The following is a 21,465-nucleotide window of genomic DNA, read 5'->3' as shown; positions in this document are numbered from 1 at the left end:
CCCCTCTAAGTTTTTTTCAAGGTACATCAAAAAGGGGAACTCTTCTCAGTTAAGCAAAATTAGTTCAAATGTATTTTCAACATATTGTGCTCATTGGGTTCTGCAACTTCTGCATGCAATGGATCAGACATCACACTCTTACACATATGCAACAACTTTATGCTATCCAAAGAGGAGACAACAGACCTACCCAAAACACACTGAATTAAAGAAAGTATTAGAGACAATGGTTTAAATTCTTTTTTTAATCAATACACTTGAAAATGACAAATCATTTAAATGAAATACATTATTAACTTAACTTTAAACTCAAACACAAATAGTTTACAGACCATTCAAAGTGCCATTTTATTCCCAAGCCTGAGGTTCTTTAAAATACAAATCGAGAAACAGCAAAGACCTGCATTTTGGCCACATTTTCAGGGACCAAAGCCATTCCTTCAACATTGGCACTTTTTACATTGGTTTAAAAAAAGGAAATCTGTCCCTGACATCTGCAATAAATTAATTTAATGAACAGTAAACTGTATGTACAACTCAGACTCATTAGTCCTTTATCCCTTCACTTTAAATATAATCTCAGAATGAATGAAACTTAGTTATAAAAATATTAATTAAAGGGCCAGCAATGTTTTAATTTGTGTAAGGGGCAAGCGAGGACAGCGGGTTGTAGAAGAATAAACTATTGCTCTTTCATCCAATTTTGGAGAAAAGACACTGATGGGGATACAATACGAGCAAAAGAAACTCACCCGCATCTGCAATACTGTTCACCTTACATACAGTCAAACAAACAAACATACAGTGCTTTGAAAAAGTACGTTTGCACATTTTTCATACTGAATTTTATCAGATCTTCAACCAAAACCTAATATTAGATCATGGGAATCTGAGTGAACAAATAACACAACAATTACATACTTATTTCATAAACAAAGTTATGCAACACCCAATGCCCGTGTGAAAAAGTAATTCCCCCTTACACTCAATAACTGCTTGTGACACCTTTAGCTGCAATGACTCCAATCAAACGCTTCCTGGAGTTGTTGATCAGTCTCTCATGATGCTGTGGAGGAATTTTGGCCCACTCTTCCATGCAGAACTGCTTTAACTCAGCGACATTTGAACTGCTCATTTAAAGTCCTACCACATTTCAATTGGGATTAGGTATGGACTTTTGACTAGGCCATTCCAAAACTTCAACTGTGTTGCTTTTTAGCCATTGATTGTGTGTTTTGGATTATTGTCTTGCTGCATGACCCAGCTGTGCTTCAGCTTCAGCTCCCAGACAGTCTGACATTCTCCTGTAGAATTCACTGATACAGCAAGTCTTTTGCTACGTCCGCAATAACATCTGCTAAGTATGTGTATGTGACCAATAACATTTTATTTGATACAGAGCATAATTTATGGTTCCTTCCTTCTATTACGGCAAGTCATCCAAGTGCTTCCAGGTGTTTTTTTTGTGGCAAATTTAAGTCAAATTGAATCCAAAACAGTCAAGTCTACTTGAAAATGGCTAAAAAGCAACAAAATTGAAGTTTTGGAATAGCCTAGTCATTGTCCAGACCTAATCCCAATTGAGATGTTGTGGCAGGAATTGAAAGGAGCAGTTCATGCTTGAAGACCCACAAATGTCACTGAGTTAAAGCAGTTCTGCATGCAAGAGTGGGCCAAAATTCCTCCACGGCGATGTGAGAGACTGATCAACAACTACAGGAAGCGTTTGGTTGCAATCATGGCAGCAAAAGGTGGCACAACCAGGAGTGTAAGGGGGCAATTCATTTTTCACACAGGGGAATAGGTGTTGCATAACTTTGTTATTTAAATAAATAAAATAAGTATACATGTGTTTGTTATTTGTAAACTGATGTTCCCTTGATCTAATATTAGATTCTGGTTGAAGATCTGCTAGTTCAGTATCAAAAACATGTAAAAATAGAGACAATCTGAAAAGGGGGCAAATAACTTTCAGGGCACTGCATTTCTACCTACCGGAATACCCATAATGGCCACAGGTGTCAGCTACTCACAAAGACCTTGTGACCACAAACTCTAAAATACCACAAATCACTCTTGCTTTACAACATGCATGCACACACCTGCAATGCCTCCAAAAAAAACACAAAAACATTAAACCTGTCTCCAATTTCGCACCTGAGGACTCACACCTGGGTTCTGTACCCACTGTCAGAATAGCCTCAGATGCCGTAAAGAAGTGAAATGTGCCAATGTAAGCCCAGGGGGGAAGAGCAGAGAAGGCATGTGTTCCAAATTCATAGCAAACAGAAAGAGGGCATGGCAACATTACTTGATTCCAGATCGTAAAAAAAGTGAGAAAGAACACTCACTGCAGGCTTATACAGTACACACACACACACACACACACACACACACACACACACACACACACACACACACACACACACACACACACACACACACACACACACACACACACACACACACACACACACACACACACACACACACACACACACACACACACACACACACACAGCATTAACTTTCAAACACTCTACCATCTTATCTCAGGTCATCTTCATCTCCAAGCAGTTTGGAGATACTGTAATAAACACAATGAAATCCATTATTTTCCAAATATAAAGAATTTTGTAAAAGGGGGAACGTATTCAAAATGAGGCATTTAGTCCAACAGCCTGGCTGCATCTGGCTTGAGTGATGGCATTGTAGTGAATTCATTAATATGTTTGTCAGACGGTCTGTGTCTGAAGAGTGTTTGTCTAAGAATGTGTGTAAATATGTGTAACTATACAGTAGTGTGATATGTGTTCATAAGTCTGTAGTGGAAGTAGCTGAGCATTATTTTGAAAAGCTTTGTAGTTTGCAAAAAAAGTATTTGAACAGGCTGGGTGGGGAATGCGGGACAAATCTTCTCTCTTTGCAAGATGTACATATCCTCTTACATTCTTTGCAATTCTGAAAGATGGAGTGTTGGTATAAGCATTATTTCAGATCTCACTTATACATTAGAATGTATATTTCTGATTATGTGTGTGCGTTTGTGTTTCTGTGAGCGTTGACACGCAGGTCAGGAGTTGTCCACCACTTGGTGTGGCAGGGTGACCGAGGAGCCGTTGATGAAGGATCCCTGTTTTTCTCTACCCTTCAGAAAGTAGGTAAGCAGCTCTCCTTTCCCCTTCACAAAGATGGGTCCCCTCCTCACAAAACGGAATCCGTACTCCTTCAAGATGTGGTAGCAATCTTCCACCACCTGGGGGAAGCAGAATCACATTGAATTTTAGGTGATGAATCTCAATATGCATACAGATCAAGCCAACATGTTTTCTGCCCAGATTTGGTAATCCACTTAAAGATATTCCCTGATGTCACATCCCACGATCTAAATAGTAATCAAACAAAGTAGGATTATTCTTGTGTTATTATAGCCATCTGGGAGACAATGGCTGCATTCCAGACCGACTACATTTCAGTCAACCAATGGTTTCATGCCACATCATCGACTGAGCAGTCGGGTATCAGATTGCTATATGTGGGTTTGAGATCTTGCAGGTGACTGCAATGCATCAATCATTGTAGGCTATCAAGTGTTCTTGCTCAGTCCTCACCTGAAATCAGGTACATCAACGACCTTACGGGCCAATGCACTACAGCTACAGTGCCTTGTGAAAGTATTCGGCCCCCTTGAACTTTGCGACCTTTTGCCACATTTCAGGCTTCAAACATAAAGATATAAAACTGTATTTTTTTGTGAAGAATCAACAACAAGTGGGACACAATCATGAAGTGGAACGACATTTATTGGATATTTCAAACTTTTTTAACAAATCAAAAACGGAAAAATTGGGCGTGCAAAATTATTCAGCCCCCTTAAGTTAATACTTTGTAGCGCCACCTTTTGCTGCGATTACAGCTGTAAGTCGCTTGGGGTATGTCTCTATCAGTTTTGCACATCGAGAGACTGAAATTTTTTCCCATTCCTCCTTGCAAAACAGCTCGAGCTCAGTGAGGTTGGATGGAGAGCATTTGTGAACAGCAGTTTTCAGTTCTTTCCACAGATTCTCGATTGGATTCAGGTCTGGACTTTGACTTGGCCATTCTAACACCTGGATATGTTTAATTTTGAACCATTCCATTGTAGATTTTGCTTTATGTTTTGGATCATTGTCTTGTTGGAAGACAAATCTCCATCCCAGTCTCAGGTCTTTCGCAGACTCCATCAGGTTTTCTTCCAGAATGGCCCTGTATTTGGCTCCATCCATCTTCCCATCAATTTTAACCATCTTCCCTGTCCCTGCTGAATAAAAGCAGGCCCAAACCATGATGCTGCCACCACCATGTTTGACAGTGGGGATGGTGTGTTCAGGGTGATGAGCTGTGTTGCTTTTACGCCAAACATAACATTTTGCATTGTTGCCAAAAATTTCAATTTTGGTTTCATCTGACCAGAGCACCTTCTTCCACATGTTTGGTGTGTCTCCCAGGTGGCTTGTGGCAAACTTTAAACAACACTTTTTATGGATATCTTTAAGAAATGGCTTTCTTCTTGCCACTCTTCCATAGAGGCCAGATTTGTGCAATATACGACTGATTGTTGTCCTATGGACAGAGTCTCCCACCTCAGCTGTAGATCTCTGCAGTTCATCCAGAGTGATCATGGGCCTTTTGGCTACATCTTTGATCAGTCCTCTCCTTGTATGAGCTGAAAGTTTAGAGGGACGGCCAGGTCTTGGTAGATTTGCAGTGGTCTGATACTCCTTCCATTTCAATATTATCGCTTGCACAGTGCTCCTTGGGATGTTTAAAGCTTGGGAAATCTTTTTGTATCCAAATCCGGCTTTAAACTTCTTCACAACAGTATCTCGGACCTGCCTGGTGTGTTCCTTGTTCTTCATGATGCTCTCTGCGCTTTTAACGGACTTCTGAGACTATCACAGTGCAGGTGCATTTATACGGAGACTTGATTACACACAGGTGGATTGTATTTATCATCATTAGTCATTTAGGTCAACATTGGATCATTCAGAGATCCTCACTGAACTTCTGGAGAGAGTTTGCTGCACTGAAAGTAAAGGGGCCGAATAATTTTGCACGCCCAGTTTTTCAGTTTTTGATTTGTTAAAAAAGTTTGAAATATCCAATAAATGTCATTCCACTTCATGATTTTGTCTCACTTGTTGTTGATTCTTCACAAAAAATACAGTTTTATATCTTTATGTTTGAAGCCTGAAATGTGGCAAAAGGTCGCAAAGTTCAAGGGGGCCGAATACTTTCGCAAGGCACTGTATAACTGATTGTCTGGTTGTCACCTCACTACTTGCATCTGGTCGCACCCTGTTATGGAGAGGCCTTACCTGGATGTTACCCATGACCCCTGTGGACTCCATGCGACTGGCCACATTCACAGTGTTGCCCCAGATGTCATAGTGAGGCTTCCGGGCGCCAATCACTCCTGCCAGCACCCCCCCTTTATTCAAACCTGGGGAGAGGAGGAAGTATGGGATACATGATATGCATGCAGTACAAAACTAGGACACGCTCTCCATTCTCTTCTCACCTTAAAATATATGGCTGAAAGGTTAGCACTGACCTATGCGTAGCATAAAGTTGTTGAAGGACTGGTAGTTGATGTTCATGAGCGTGACCTTCATGGCCAGAGCAAAGTCAGCCAGATCTGCCAAATGCTGCCAGCGCTCTCTGTCAGTCAGCTCCTCTTTCTGCACAACAGAGCCCTCTACCTTAACCATCTTCATCACCATCATCAAGTTAAGTGAATTAATTTGATCACCACCACCACCACCACCACCGCCACCACCACGATCATCAGCACCCATACAATTACAGAGGGTAAAACATCAGTACTTAAAGCTCTAGATCACATTTCTGACAAACAGTAGAAGATGCTCTAGACTGAGTTCATTAGGAGTTCTGCTGTTTAGCTATATGAGTTCACATGATTATGTCATACTATAGGAGTTTACCTAATATAGTTTACACGGCTAGTTTAAGCCTCCCCTGACCCAGACCCATTGGCTGATGACCATGGTAATGAGCTGACCTTCAGACAGGCGTAGCCGTTGCTGACGTTGGGAGTGACACCTGATGCTGCCATGTAGGTGCTGCCAATGGTTTTGATTTTGGTGATGCAGCGGAACTGAGACTCGTCCAGGAGCTGTCAGAGGTTAAAGGTCACGGATTGAAAGGTCAAGTCTCAAAGTGTTAGGCAGCATCTTTAATTCCTATACAGTGGCATGCATCGGGAATAGGGAGTAATAACATACAGTACCTCCATCGTTATAGCAAGCTAGTTCCAACATTTGCACGAGTGTTACAAGTCACAAAATGAAATTATGCATTCATGAGCTTCTTACACTGTCAAAATCGGAGATGATTTCGTTTAGGAACCTGAGACACTCAATCCCCCCGTTGTTGATGCTCTCCTCTGTGTAGAAGTCCGAGAAGTTGGGGATGGAGGCGAACATCACCCCAATCTCATCATATGACTGGCTGTACAGCTCCTGGAAGGGGCATACATTTCGGGTTAACAGACATAGATAACTCAAGAGTATAACTCCAGCTGTAACCATTGCAATAGCTAAACAAACCTTACCTGTTATGCCCTGATCTGTTTCACCTGTCCTTGTGATTGTCTCCACCTCCTCCAAGTCAACCAGCGTTTTCCCCATTCTGCTTTTTGCATTCTCCTTTTTCTAGTCCTCCCGGTTTTGACCCTTGCCTGTTTCTGGACTTTCTACCTGCTTGCCTGACCATTCTGCCTGCATTGACCACGAGCCTGTCTGCCAATCTGTACCTCCTGGACTCTGATCTGGTTTTGACCTTTTTGCCTGTCCACATACCATTCTCTTGCCTACCCCTTTGGATTAATAAACATTGTATGACTCCAACCATCTGCCTCCTGTGTCTGCATTTGGGTCTCTCCTTGTGCCACTGTGATAACATGGGGGCTGATCACCGCACACAGTGACCGTGGCTGATACCTCTTTCTCAACTTCAGGAACTATACATGTATTGGTCCCACTTCACATTGACGGCCTTAAAACCTATGTATTTACTAGGGCTGGCACAATTACCATATAACCAATGGCTATGGATGAAGACCATCATGACAATTAAATAACTGTCATATCCATTAAATAAATATATATACACGTTTGGACAAAACCTACTCATTGAATGTTTTTTCTTAATTAAAAAAAAACTATTTTCTACATTGTAGGATAATAGTGAAGACATCAAAACTATGAAATAACACATATGGAATCATGTAGTAAGCAAACAAGTGTTAAACAAATCAATGTATATTACTCAAAGTAGCCACCCTTTGCCTTGATAACAGCTTTGCACATTCTTGGCATTCTCTCAACCAGCTTCATGAGGTAGTCACCTGGAATGTATTTCAATTAACAGGTATGCCTTGTTAAAAGTTAATTTGTGAAATTTCTTTCCTTTATGAGTGGTGTTGTGACAAGTTAGGGGTGGTACACAGAAGATAGCCCTATTTGGTAAAAGACCAAGCCAATATTATGGCAAGATAAGCTCAAATAAGCAACAAGAAACAACAGTACGTCATTACTTTAAGACATGAAGGTCAGTCAATCCGGAAAACTGCAAGAACTTTCAAAGTTTCTTCAAGTGCACTCGCAAAAACCATTAAGTGCTATGATGAAACTGGCTCTCATGAGGACCGCCACAGGAAAGGAAGACCCACAGTTACCTCTGCTGCAGAGTATACGTTCATTAGAGTTAACTGCACCTCATAATGCAGCCCAAATAAATGTAACAGACACATCTCATCAACAACTGTTCAGAGGTGACTGCGTGAATCAGGCCTTCGTGGTCGAATTTCTGCAAAGAAACCACTACTAAAAGACACCAATAATAAGAGACTTGCTTCGGCCAAGAAACACGAGTATTGGACATTAGACCGGCGGAAATCTGTCCTTTGGTCTGATGATTACAAATTAGAGATTTTTGTCTCTTGCCGCCGTGTCTCTGTAAAACGCAGAGTTGGTGAACGAATGATCTCCGCATGTGTTGTTTCCACCTTGAAGCATGGAGGAGGTGTGATGGCGTGGAGGTGCTTTGCTGGTGACACTGTCTGTGATTTATTTAAAATTCAAGGCACACTTAACCAGCATGGCTACCACAGCATTCTGCAGCGATACGCCATCCCATCTGGTTTGAGCTTAGTGGTACTATCATTTGTTTTTCAACAGGACTATGACCCAACACACCTCCAGGCTGTGTAAGGGCTATTTGACCAAGAAGGAGAGTGATGGAGTGCTGCGTCAGATGACGTGGCCCCCACAATCACTCGACCTCAACGCAATTGAGATGGTTTGCGATGAGTCTTCCCAAACATGCTCAGCATGTGTGGGAACTCCTTCAAGACTGTTGGAAAACATTCCCGGTGAAGCTGGTTGAGAGAATGCCAAGTGTGTGCAAAGCTGTCATCAAGGAAAAGGGTGGCTACTTTGAAGACTTTCAAATATAAATTATATTTGGATTTGTTTAACAAATCTTACTACATGATTCCATGTGTTATTTCATAATTTTGATGTCTTCACTATATTTCTACAATGTAGAAAACAGTAAAAAAAAAAGAAAAACCCTTGAATGAGTAGGTGTGTCCAAACTTTTGACTGGTACTGTATATGAACGACCAGCTGACGGAAGACAGGATGGCCGGCCATTCGTGCAGTTGAGTCAGTTTCTGCTGTAACATGGACTCTACAACGTGATGAAACTTTGTTGCTCCTTGCTGAAACATGCAAGGTGTTGTAGCAAACAAGGCTTCGGTTGCCTAGGCAACACCCCACTCCCTGCAGCAGCAGCACAATGCAGTTAGGAGCAGAGGAGAAAATGTGCCTTTAAAAATATATATATACACTGAGTGTACAAAACATTAGGGACACCTTCTCTTTCCATGACAGACTGACCAGGTGAATCCAGGTGAAAGCTATGATCCCTTGTTGATATCACCAGTTAAATCCACTTCAAATCAGTGTAGATGAAGGTGAAGGAGACAGGTTAAAGAAGGATTTTTAAGCCTTGAGACATGGTTTGTGTATGTGTGCCATTCAGACGGTGAATGGGCAAGACAAAATATTTAAGTGCCTTTGAACATGGTATGGTAGTAGGTGCCAGGCTCACCGGTTTGAGTGTGTCAAAAACGGCAACACTGCTGGGTTTTTCACGCTCAACAATTTCCCGTGTGTATCAAGAATGGTGCACAACCCAAAGGACATCCAGCCAACTTCACACAACTGTGGGAAGCATTGGAGTCAACATGGGCCAGTATCCCTGTGGAACACCTTCGACACCATATAGAGTCCAGGCTGTTCTGAGGGAAAAAGGGGGTGCAACTCAATATTAGGAAGGGGTTCCTAATGTTTTGTACACTTAGTGTTCACATGTTTCGTACATCTATTATAATTGTTTTGCTATTCGAACGGTCAGGGCAATAAAGTGTGACAATTCTGGTCACATATGGTCCTAAATGTTTGCTAAAACACAACTGGAAGATCATCAAGACTCTTGGGAGAATGTTATATGGACAGATGACTGAAAAGTATAACTTTAGTCAACTTTTTGGACGGCATGGGTCCCATTATGCCTGGCAAAAAACAAACACTGCATTCCACAGTAAGAACCTCATAACAACGGTCAAGCAGGTAGTGTGATGGTTTGGGGATGCTTTGCTGCCTCAGGACCTGGACGACTTGCCTTAATAGAACAAACCATGAATTTTGCTCTGTATCAGATCATTCTACAGTCTGTGAGCTGAAGTACAAATGCAGCAAGATGAGAATCCGAAAAACACAAAGTCTACATGAAAATGGCTAAAAGGTAAACAAGTCAACATTTTTGAATGGCCTACTCAAAAGTAGAGAAAATTAGAAAGGGCAAATACTTTTTCGTGGCACTGTATATTTAATAATAATATAATATATGCCATTTAGCAGACGCTTTTATCCAAAGCGACTTACAGTCATGTGTGCATACATTCTACGTATGGGTGGTCCCGGGAATCGAACCCACTACCCTGGCGTTACAAGCGCCATGCTCTACCAACTGAGCTACAGAAGGACCATCAAGGGGGAACCAGGTACTGCCTCTATAGTAGTAAAGCTGTCTCACCTCGTCCCTTTTCTTGGAGCCCAGGAAGTGGCGTGCTACGTGCTCTGGCAGCATGTTAGTGACCAGCGCCTCGTTCCAGCGCCTCATCTCATACACCTTCTCCTTCTGCTCATGGACCTCAATCTTCCACAAGAACAGAGTACGGGCTAGCTTCTCCACCTAAAGTCAGGGACATGGTGGCAGGAGACAGGAAATAGGTTCAAATAGAGGTGGGGAGGTTAACAAGAATGGAGAGGAAGCAGAACATGTGTAAAATAGAGAAGCTAGTGATGACTTAGTGAGGTTGGAAGGTATATAACTAGTAGATTTCTGCCACAGCAACTTACATGTCGAGAAAAGTAGTAGAAACTGATCATCATGATGAAGATCATCACAGTCATGGCATATTTGGAGGGAACCAGGTAAGACCTAAAAACAGAGCACAGAGATAATCAGAAACCACCGGCATGCTCACATTGTTTACAGAACAGCAATATCACACTAAACATGGCAATCAGAGTTGCGGTTAATTTCATTTCAATTCAGTCAACTGAAATTCCAATGACAGTTTTACTAATTGAAAAGAAATGATGACCACACATCCATAAACTGATGACCACCACCCACTCCTGTTCTACAGCTCATAACACCACAACCACATCCACCTGTAGTCCTGGAAGCGGGCCATATCGTAGCGGTCAAATATGTCCTTCCAGCTGTAGATGTTGACGATGCCCGTCGCTATGGTGATGAGGAGCATGAGTGTGACCTTGACCATGTGGCTGACCTGCACCAGCATGGTGGTCGCCATGAGTGCCAGCACAGCGATGTAGCTGTAGTACTTGGGGTTGTCCAGACAGCCCTCTGCCCCGGATTGGACAACAGAGGAAGGAGGGGCAATTGTGGCGTTTCCCGAGGGACGGGGACAGCTCAGCTACAGGGCGTGGACAGAGGGGATAGAGGCCAAATGTCAATGCAAGGCCCGAGACACCACTCAATCGAGTTCTAGTGCTTCCTCCAAACTTACCTGGACCCCTTTTAAAAATCCTTGGTTTCACTCCCATCTTGTGGCTTTATTATGAATTTAAAACATTTAACTGCAATGCGTGCTGTTGCATATGGATGGTATGCATGCATGTCAATACCAAAAACGGACCCTTAAGCAAAACCATGGTTTATGGGAAGGCTTGTGTGTTGGCATGCTACTGCATAATTCAACACCAGAAAGCCATTGTTCTCAGTGTTGTGATTTTTTTCTTCTACTGGACTAACGATGAACGTTTCTCACCATGTCCACAATGTCGGCCATGGTGAGGATGAAGATTGCTGCCATGGCCCATGTGTTCCGTGCCCAGCGGGTGTGGTCGATCCATGTGGAGAAAGACACCAGCCTCTTAGGGAAAACCTAGGAGGAAAAATAACATGTTGGTCATCAACAGAAATATCATTAACCAGTCACGTGAACTACCAGTAATATATATCATCATTATCATCATCATCATCATCATCATCATCATCATCATCATCATCATCATCATCATCATCATCATCATCATCATCATCACCATTGTTGTATTGATGTGGTTCTGAGTACTGTTTTACAACACTCTTTTATGACACCTGTGGTATATGTGGGGCAATGGCGGAACATGAAAAACGTTTTAACTATGATTGATGGTGACGGCCGTCTTTGCTCGCTGTAACCGACAAAGTAATGCAATTGTAATCATCATCGTAATCAAGTTCAGTTTTCAAACGCATCGTCAGGTGGAAACCATAGTAGAGGTCAGGGTATTTCTCAGAGTGAGTTTGTACAGATGAAGATTATTCATTTGCGCCAGTTTGCTACAGCATAAAAAAAAAATTAAAAATATATTATGTGGATTATAGTTATTGGACATTTCTGTCGGGATTGATGCATTTCTCATAAGAGAAAATCAAGTCTGAAATGTCAAAGTGGTAAACTCCAGAAGCCTTTCTAAACCTCAAATACACTACAAGTTGTACATTTCCTGCATTGCAGGAAAGTTCTCCTGCAACAGTAGGCCGTCATTGTAAATAAGAATTTGTTCTTAACTAACTTGCCTAGTTAAATAAAAGGTGACCTTAAAACAGGGTGTTCAAATTAAGAGCCTACATCTGTACTATTAGTGACTTTCATGTTAGTGACAGTACAGTATACTACTATATAGTGCTGTATCTGTCAACGGTCATTTCAGATGAGCTGTGACAAACCGAGGACGAGACATATTGGTTTTCCTCATTGAACCATCAATCATGCCATTAGGAGTCATACATCAGTCCAACCAGAGGGCTTCTCTATGAACATCTATGATGTGCAGGGATTGATTTTCCATAGATAAAGAATAGTCACTGGAGTGGAACTAGTGTCGCGCGAGGGGACTCAGATATCCAAGGTTAAATCTGATCTCATTGGGTACAGTACATTCTCTCAGCAGCTGAACAATAACCTGGTCCATTTAGCTTCAGGTAAAAGCATTTCATTATGTCGCACTAAAAGCTCTTTTTTAAATGGTTCTGGGGTGAATTGTATATGTGAGTGTGTGTGGTTTCTGGTGTTCATGTGGTTGACATTGTACTGTGACAGGCACAGACATGTCGACATGGACATGCATTTCGCCCTCGATATAGTAGTTGCTTATCTGTTTGTTTATGTGTGTACAGTGCATTCTGAAAATATTCAGACCACTTCCCTTTTTCCACATTTTGTGACCTTATATTTTTATATTATATTTTTCCTCATCAATCTACACACAATATACATTTTTGTAAATATATATATAAAAAAAACACAAATACCTTATTCTAAAATAGATTGTTAACTAGGCAAGCCAGTTAAGAACAAATTGTTATTTACAATGACAGCATACCCCGGCCAAACCTTCCCCTAACCCAGACGACGCTGGGCCAATTGTGTGCCGCCCTATGGGACTCCCAATCACAGCCGGTTGTGATACAGCCCGGGATTGAACCAGGGTCTGTAGTGATGCCTCTAACACTGAGATGCAGTGCCTTAGACCACTGCGCCACTCGGGAGCTAATTTACATAAGTACTCAGATCCTTTGCTATGAGACACGAAATAGAGCTCAGGTGCATTCTGTTTTCATTGATCATCCTTGAGATGTTTCTACAACTTGTTTGGAGTCTACCTGTGGTAAATTCAACTGTTTGGGCATGATTTGGAAAGGCACAAACCTGTCTATATAAGGTTCCACAGTTGACAGTACATGTCAGAGCAAAAACCAAGCCATGAGGTCAAAGGAATTGTCCGTAGAGCTCTGAGACAGGATTGTGTCGAGGCACAGATCTGGGGAAGGGTACCAAAACATTTCTGCAGCAATGAAGGTCCCCAAAAAACAGAGAGGCCTCCATCATTCTTAAATGGAAGAAATTTGGAACCACCAAGACTCTTCCTAGTGCTGACCGCCCGGCCAAACTGAGCAATCGGACACATGACAGCCCGCTTGGAGTTTTCCAAAAGGCACTCACAAGATTCTCTAGTTCTTTGTCATTATAGGGTATTGTGTGCAGATTGATGAGGAGAAACATTTTCATACATTTTAGAATAAGGCTGTAACTTAACAAAATGTTGAATTAGCCAAGGGGTCTGAATACTTTCCGAATGCACTGTATGTGTGTCGGTGTGTGTGTGTCTGTGCGCACACAGTGCACAGATACAGTGCACAGGGTCCAAAACCCTTGTGGCCAATGTGGGGATGGGGGAGGAGTGTTGCCGTTAGGGTGATAGTAGCAGTCAATAGTGGTAGCTACATAACTGTCTGTAGCGGTCAATAAATGTGACTTTCCATGACCTGGCTCATGAGGTTAGATCAAAAGTGCTGATGCGTGACAAAAGAATGAACGTATGGGGTGCTGATTAGACACATTCTTTACCACATTCAGCTTACATAACATTGGGAGTGTATGTACACATCAAATGCACAAGCATCATGAGATGCTTAGCACATCTAAGTTATTTAACTACGATATGTTGATCCACTATCACAACTACCTTATTTTCACTCAAGAGTATACCACAACAAATATCTTCATATCTACAGATTTATTATGTTGTGGAAAATGTTCTATGATAAAATATGATTTGGCTATGGGTTAACTGTTGCTCGCTCTGAAAGGCTTGTGATAGTGGAGTGGGGGGAAGGGGCACTCACTCGAGGGAAGATGGCCGCCAGAGAGCAGACAGTTAGGACGAGTAGCAGGACCTCTCCCACAGCTAGGGTCACGTAGTTTGCTATCATTCTGTCAACCGCAAGACCACACAGAAAATAAGGAACACGAGAGAGAGAGAGAGAGAGAGAGAGAGAGAGAGAGAGAGAGAGAGAGAGAGAGAGAGAGAGAGAGACAGAGACAGAGTGTTAAGGGGCACTCACCGAGGGTCTATGAGGACCTCCATGGCTGCAGTGAACAAGAGCACTACACAGGAACAGCTGAAGGCAGCTCCGCTCTGCTTCTCCTTTTCTACAGAGTAGCGGGTCTCCAGCTCAGGGTCCACAAAGCGCAGGGACAGACGGTTGGTGCGTTTCCCCTTCAAACTGACAGGGCAGACCATAGGATTCATACCTGGCTGCACAAGGCTCACTCACACACCTTCTGCTACTGGTTTTTTCTCTATGACTATCACACACACACGCATACATAGATACACACAGGCTGGCAAAATTCTGTGAATTTAAAATAAATTCCCTGGTTTTCCCAAAATGCCTGGCTGGGGGATTCCCGGAATCAGGAGGGAATAAGCATGAAATCCAGAATCCGCCAAACAGGATTTCAGGAAAAGCAGGGAATTTATTTAAAGTTCCTGGAATTTTGTAACCCAACACACACCCTCACTCTCACTCTCTGTCTACTCACGCTTGTACGGTCTCTCTCTCCAGCAGTGCCTCATTGAGCAGTTTGTTGAGCTCCTGTTCGTTCTCTTGCGCATCAATCACCCTCTCGGCCAGGTCCCGCAGCCTTAGCCTCCGCCGAGGGTTGGGGAACGAAGGGTTCACCACCTGGAGTCACAAGGTGGCATTCCTGTTCTGTCATTACACCACCCACTGGATGCACCCCGATTCTCCACACTTCTTCTAAAGTGTGCACTTGCACACTCCCTCGTGGATTTAACAATGGTCGAAACTCTCTCCAGCCAATACTTACACCAATTCAATGCTTTTAGATCCATGATGGGGAGTGTGCAAGTGCACACTTAATGAGAAGGGTGGAGAATCTGGAAGTAGCCACTCTTCATTCAGGTTTGAAGTGGAGAAGGTAGCACACGTTGGAGCAACTCCTGTCTTGGAGACAGCCAAAGTACTTGGAGGTTTTTGTACTAGCCAGCACACCCCTGAATTTACATATCGAGGTCTAAATATAAGACAATGATGAGTTAATCATTTGAATAGGTGTACTAATCCTAAACTGGAACAAAGGCCTGCACACACTGTGCACTTGTAAGACACAGAGTTGCAATCCTGTGTGTTAGGGGTTACAGTATAGGTCATATGTTACCCGTGTGTCCAGCTCCTCTGGCTCGTCTGGTGTGGTACAGGCTGTGTGGACACTCCCATTACACTCAGTGGTGTTGATCAACAATGGAGAGTTCCCATTGGATGACATCACAGACAACTTCTGATAGGAAACGAAGAGACAGGAAGGAGGAGAGAGATAGAGAGAGAATGTGAGGTGTGTTACAGTGACTGTGGTGTGTTGACAGGAGGAATCTGGAGAGAAGAAAATGTTGACATTTTTGCAACGCTTTCTTTTACAGCCTGTTGTAAGCTGTTACTTACCTGGTATTTTCATGGTATTAACTAGGAAACTACGCTGGTAAATACCTCAAAGAATTCAACTAAATTGGTGACTGGTACCAAAGTTACAGACAAAAGTTATTTCTTAGTAACTACTACCTGGTAGTAAAAGAACGTTTTTACAGGGGTTTTATCTCAGTGAGACGAACCTGTAAGAATAAAGGTTGAATAAAACTAGGTGCTGAGACAATTACTCACCACCCCGTTGATGCCGTTCTTTCCCAGGGGGCCCTTGGGCACCACCACCAGGTAGGAGTCGATGCCCCTCTCCTTCAGGTACTCACAGCGGTCCCCCCCGTTCCCCGGCTCCATATCAAACTCCCCGTGCAGACACTCCATGGTGGCTTGGGAGATGTGCACACGCCTGCCACAAAGGTCAGGGGTTATAGGTTATAGGTCAGGGAGCCTGGCATATCAATGGCAGGGCGGGTGGAGGCTGACCCTATGCCCTCCCTATTGCAAACTGAATAATTCCTGCTGTCACCCTCTTATTTGATATGCAGTACATCAACATTTCCTCACAGACTTCATAACTTATCGCTAGCAATAATACATTTTGTATTGGTATGTAGGGTTTGTATTGGGCACAAACACATTTGACAAATATGAGTGCATGAGGCAGGTAAATCTTGCCTGTGCGTCATCTAAGGTTGTAGTAAAGATCTGTAAATAGAGTTTGGGAAAATGTAATAACTTAGAAGGGTTTAACCAGTTCCTTCTTACCCCGGTATTCCCCCCGCCTCCATCTTATTGGCCACGGTGACGTCAGTGGACCAGACGTCGTACTGCCACCGCTTCTGTCCCAGGACGCCCCCCAGGACAGTGCCAGTGTGTACCCCCACACGCATGTCCACATCTGTCCCGGTCTTCTCACGAACATACCTACAGGACAACCCAGTCACCGTGACACAAAGCCAAGAAGAACCACCCTAGCCAGTCTTTCCCCTACCATTTATTTGTTTTGCCTCCAGCACATCACATTATTCCTACTCTATGTGCAAATCTCAAATGACACCCTATTCACCACAAGTACAGAAGGACCTCTGAGATGTGAACACGTCTGAAAAGGAAGTCAATCGGAATACTGAAAGGTTTGGACTTAAAAGCGCATCAAACCTTTTAAGAAAATATGAATTGTGTATTATTTTCTCAGCATTTATCCAGATACTGTAGATGTCAGACCTGTTTTCAGCACATGAAAGTAATATGTCCTACACTAGTATACTCCCTTTGGCCCTAAGTGGGTGAATAGGATGTCCTTTGACACATGCAGCCTATACTACAAACCACTTTAAAGTTTCTACAGTCCACATTTCCATTGGGTGCTACTCACGAAATGGCCTCCACCATGGCCAGGCCCATCATGATGGAGCAGGCAGCGTGGTCCTCTCTGTAGTCTGGCAGGCCACAGATGCAGTAGTAACAGTCTCCCAGGATCTTTATTCTCAACTGGTGGTATTTCTACACAGAAACACACACACAGAAACACACACACAGAAACACACACACAGAAACACACACACAGAAACACACACACACACACACACACACACACACACACACACACACACACACACACACACACACACACACACACACACACACACACACACACACACACACACACACACACACACACACACACAGTGAGGTAGTGGAGAGGCTGGAACATTCAAATAAGTGATTTCATCTGTATGTGAAATGATGTGATTATTCATTTAAATTAACTTTCATCTATAAATAAATCTGTTTAAAAGATTAGTATACATGCCAACCAATATACATTTTTAGTCAGTAAGTAATATATGTATGTCTGTGTGTGTGTGAGTGACTCACGGCAGCCAGCTTGTCAAAGCGTGCAAACAGTTCATTGAGGAGCTTGACCAGCTCATGGGCACTGCATGATGATGACAGCTGAGTGAATCCCACAATGTCGGCAAACAAAATACTGAAGGAGAAAGGGGATTTACATGCAGTCATGACGTCATCCTGCCTCTGTGTTATATAACATAGTATACTCTATAAGTTATGTTCTCCTAGCCATAGGTCTATAGTCTTACCTGACGTTTTCGTGGCGATACATGTACATGGTGTTGAACTGCTGCATCTCCTTCTGTCCAGTCTGACTGGCTTCTTTCTTCTTCATGTCCTGTAACATCTCGTCTGCTATATGCTTGGGCAGGATGGACAGCAAGAGACGCTCCTGTGGATGACAGGGAGAGTGGTGAGGTTTCAGTCGATATGAGGAGACTCTAAAGAGCCTCAATAGACGCATGCACAGCTTACCATAAAGGCACGTCATTGTGTGTGATTGGCAGCAGAATCAATCAATGACTCAATCAGAAAAGATTCAGTGACCTGATCAAACCACTTTCTATAACAAAGGAAACCGTCAGTTGGAAACTGTCCAAAGGAAACTGTCCGTTGCCATCCCAAATGCCTCCACTTCCATTTATATCTACTTCTATCACCCTTCAACCAATAGATGTGCTCAAACAGTACATAAAGTGCATTTGGAAAGTATTCAGACCCCTTGACTTTTTCAACATTTGTTAAATTACAGCCTTATTCTAAAATAGATTTTTTTTAAAAACTGTTTCCCCTCATCAATTTACACACAATACCCCATAATGACAGAGCTAAAACAGTTTTTTAAATTTATGTTTTTACATTTTTGCAAATAAAAAACAGAAATACCTTATTTACATAAGTACTCAGACCCATTGTTATGAGACTCGAAATTGAGATCAGGTGCATCCTGTTACCAATGATCATCCTTAAGATGGTGCACTCCTCAACTTGATTGGAGTGCACCTGTGGTAAATTCAATTGATTAGACATGATTTGGAAAGGCACAAGCCTGTCTATATAAGGTCCCACAGCTGACAGTGCATGTCAGAGCAAAAACCAAGCCATGAGGTCAAAGGAATTGTCCGTAGAGCTCCGAGACAGGATTGTCTCGAAACACAGATCTGGGGAAAGGTACCAAAACATTGCTGCAGCATTGAAGGTCCCCAAGAACACAGTGACCTCCATCATTATTAAATTAAGGAAGTTTGAAACCACCAAGACTTCCTTGAGCTGGCCCCTCATACAAACTGAACAATCAGGGGAGAAGGGCCTTGGTCAGGGAGGTAACCAAGAACCAGACTGTCACTCTGACAGAGCTCTAAAGCTCCTATGTGGAGATGGGAAAACCTTCCAGAAGGACAACCATTTCTGCAGCACTCCACCAATCAGGCCTTTATGGGAGGGTGGCCAGACGGAAGCCACTCCTCAGTAAAAAGGAACATGACTGCCCACTTGGAGTTTGACGAAAGGCACCTAAAGGACTCTCAGACCATGAGAAACAAGATTATCTGGTCTGATGAAACCAAGTTTGAACTCTTTGGCCTGAATGCCAATCGTCACATCTGGAGGAAACCTGGCACTCTCCCTACGGTGAAGCAAGGTGGTGGAAGCATCATGCAGTGGGGAAATTTAAAAGCGGCAGGGACTGGGAGACTAGTCGGGATCAAGGGAAAGATGAACGGAGCAAAGCGCAGAGATATTCTTGATGAGACCCTGCTCCAGAGCACTCAGAACCTCAGACTGGGGCGAAGGTTCACCTTCCAACACGACAACGACCCCACCTTCACAATAAATCCATGATCTATTTTAGAAAATGTAGTAAATTTCAGAAGAACAGAAGAGCATACTCTGAGTTTTCCTTATGTTAGGTCCTGATCTGGCTATGCCAAATGGCTGTGGGCTACACTAGTTCATTCAGCAGACAAGATTTGCTTTGAATTCCATGGCATTATTTTATAGTATAAAGAATACAATTGAACAAAGCTGAATAAAATAGAAAGGATATTTTCTCCAAATGATTTGAGGGAGTGCAGTCGCGGCTCTTCTGTGATGAGCGGTTAACAAAGAAATAGGTACTCCTATATGCTTAATTTAGAGTTAATATTGTAACTTTAGTTGTTCTACAGACGTTGGGCTATATGTTTTGATTGTTAATAAACTCTGCAAAAAAAAGAAATGTTCCTTTTTCAGGACCCGGTCTTTCAAAGATATTTGGATTTTTACAAATTAACTTCACAGATCTTCATTGTAAAGGGTTTAAAAACTGTTTCCCGTGCTTGTTCAATGAACCTTAAACAATTAATGAACATGCACCTGTGGAAGGGTCGTTAAGACACTAACAGCTTACAGGGGGTAGGCAATTAAGGTCACAGTTATGAAAACTTAGGCCTATCTACTAATTCTGAAAAACACCAAAAGAAAGATGCCCAGGGTCCCTTGTTCATCTGCGTAAACATGCCTTAGGCATGCTGCAAGGAGGCATGAGGACTGCAGATGTGGCCAGGGCAATAAATTGCAATGTCCGTACTGTGAGACGCCTAAGACAGCGCTACAGAGAGACAGGATGGACAGCTGATCATCCTCGCAGTGGCAGACCACGTGTAAAAACACCTGCACAGGTTCGGTACATCCAAACATCACATCTGTGGGACAGGTACAGGATGGCAACAACAATTGCCCGAATTACACCAGGAACGTACAATCCCTCCATCAGTGCTCAGACTGTCCAGCATTAGGCTGAGAGAGGCTGGACTGAGGGCTTGTAGGCCTGTTGTAAGGCAGGTCCTCACCAGACATCACCGGCAACTACGTCGCCTATGGGCACAAACCCATCGTCGCTGGACCAGACAGGACTGTCAAGAAGTGCTCTTCACTGATGAGTCGCTATTTTGTCTCACCAGGGGTGATGGTCGGATGCATGTTTATCGTCGAAGGAATGAGCGTTACACCGAGGCCTGTACAGGGAAGACATCCTCCTCCCTCATGTGGTACCCTTCCTGCAGGCTCATCCTGACATGACCCTCCAGCATGACAATGCCACCAGCCATACTGCTTGTTCTGTGTGTGATTTCCTGCAAGACAGGAATGTCTGTGTTCTGCCATGGCCAGCGAAGAGCCCGGATCTCAATCCCATTGAGCACGTCTGGGACCTGTTGGATAGGAGGGTGAGGGCTAGGGTCATTCCCCCCAAAAATGTCCGGGAACTTGCAGGTGCCTTGGTGGAAGAGTGGGGTAACATCTCACAGCAAGAACTGGCTAATCTGGTGCAGTTCATGAGGAGGAGATGTACTGCAGGACTTAATGTAGCTAGTGGCCACACCAGATACTAACTGTTACTTTTGATTTTGACCCCCCTTTGTTCAGGGACACATTCTATTTATGTTAGTCACATGACTGTGGACCTTGTTCAGTTTATGTCTCAGTTGTTGTGTTCATACAAATATTTACACATTTTAAGTTTGCTGAAAGTAAACACAGTTGACAGTGAGAGGACGTTTCTATTTTTGCAGAGTTTACATTGTACTTCTGCATGATGCGACTCTAATGATGATTTGAAAAGGGTTGCTTGAAAGGCATGAGCTCTGCTTTTTTTATTGTGCAGGCTGTACACAATACATCAGTCACTCATTCACAATTTGA

At 43.0% G+C, this 21,465-nt stretch overlaps 1 protein-coding gene across 2 annotated transcripts in view; it reads right to left on the bottom strand.

Moving 5' to 3' along the window:
* Nucleotides 1–226: 226 nt before the first annotated feature.
* The window catches only part of LOC118364180 (adenylate cyclase type 3-like), a 33,695-nt gene continuing 12,456 nt past the window's right edge, over nucleotides 227–21,465 (bottom strand). Inside the window, exons 4-21 of one of the 2 annotated variants that reach the window (XM_052489289.1) lie at nucleotides 18,036–18,178; nucleotides 17,812–17,923; nucleotides 17,309–17,436; nucleotides 16,699–16,857; nucleotides 16,174–16,339; nucleotides 15,677–15,796; nucleotides 15,038–15,180; nucleotides 14,557–14,718; nucleotides 14,338–14,425; nucleotides 11,432–11,548; nucleotides 10,809–11,077; nucleotides 10,491–10,572; nucleotides 10,165–10,323; nucleotides 6,375–6,521; nucleotides 6,062–6,175; nucleotides 5,594–5,720; nucleotides 5,358–5,482; nucleotides 227–3,256 (exon numbers count right to left, since the gene is read on the bottom strand). In XM_052489289.1, coding sequence (XP_052345249.1) covers nucleotides 3,074–3,256; nucleotides 5,358–5,482; nucleotides 5,594–5,720; nucleotides 6,062–6,175; nucleotides 6,375–6,521; nucleotides 10,165–10,323; nucleotides 10,491–10,572; nucleotides 10,809–11,077; nucleotides 11,432–11,548; nucleotides 14,338–14,425; nucleotides 14,557–14,718; nucleotides 15,038–15,180; nucleotides 15,677–15,796; nucleotides 16,174–16,339; nucleotides 16,699–16,857; nucleotides 17,309–17,436; nucleotides 17,812–17,923; nucleotides 18,036–18,178 — 2,544 coding nt within the window. In that variant the 3' untranslated portion in view covers nucleotides 227–3,073. The remainder of the gene's footprint in view (nucleotides 3,257–5,357; nucleotides 5,483–5,593; nucleotides 5,721–6,061; nucleotides 6,176–6,374; nucleotides 6,522–10,164; nucleotides 10,324–10,490; nucleotides 10,573–10,808; nucleotides 11,078–11,431; nucleotides 11,549–14,337; nucleotides 14,426–14,556; nucleotides 14,719–15,037; nucleotides 15,181–15,676; nucleotides 15,797–16,173; nucleotides 16,340–16,698; nucleotides 16,858–17,308; nucleotides 17,437–17,811; nucleotides 17,924–18,035; nucleotides 18,179–21,465) is intronic. The other variant, XM_052489290.1, reaches the window with a different exon arrangement.

The sequence above is a fragment of the Oncorhynchus keta genome, chromosome 31 (genome assembly GCF_023373465.1).
Source record: "Oncorhynchus keta strain PuntledgeMale-10-30-2019 chromosome 31, Oket_V2, whole genome shotgun sequence".
Classification (NCBI taxonomy): domain Eukaryota; kingdom Metazoa; phylum Chordata; class Actinopteri; order Salmoniformes; family Salmonidae; genus Oncorhynchus; species Oncorhynchus keta.
The sequence above is the reverse complement of the archived record's forward strand: the minus strand, read 5'-3'. Positions and strand labels throughout refer to the sequence as shown.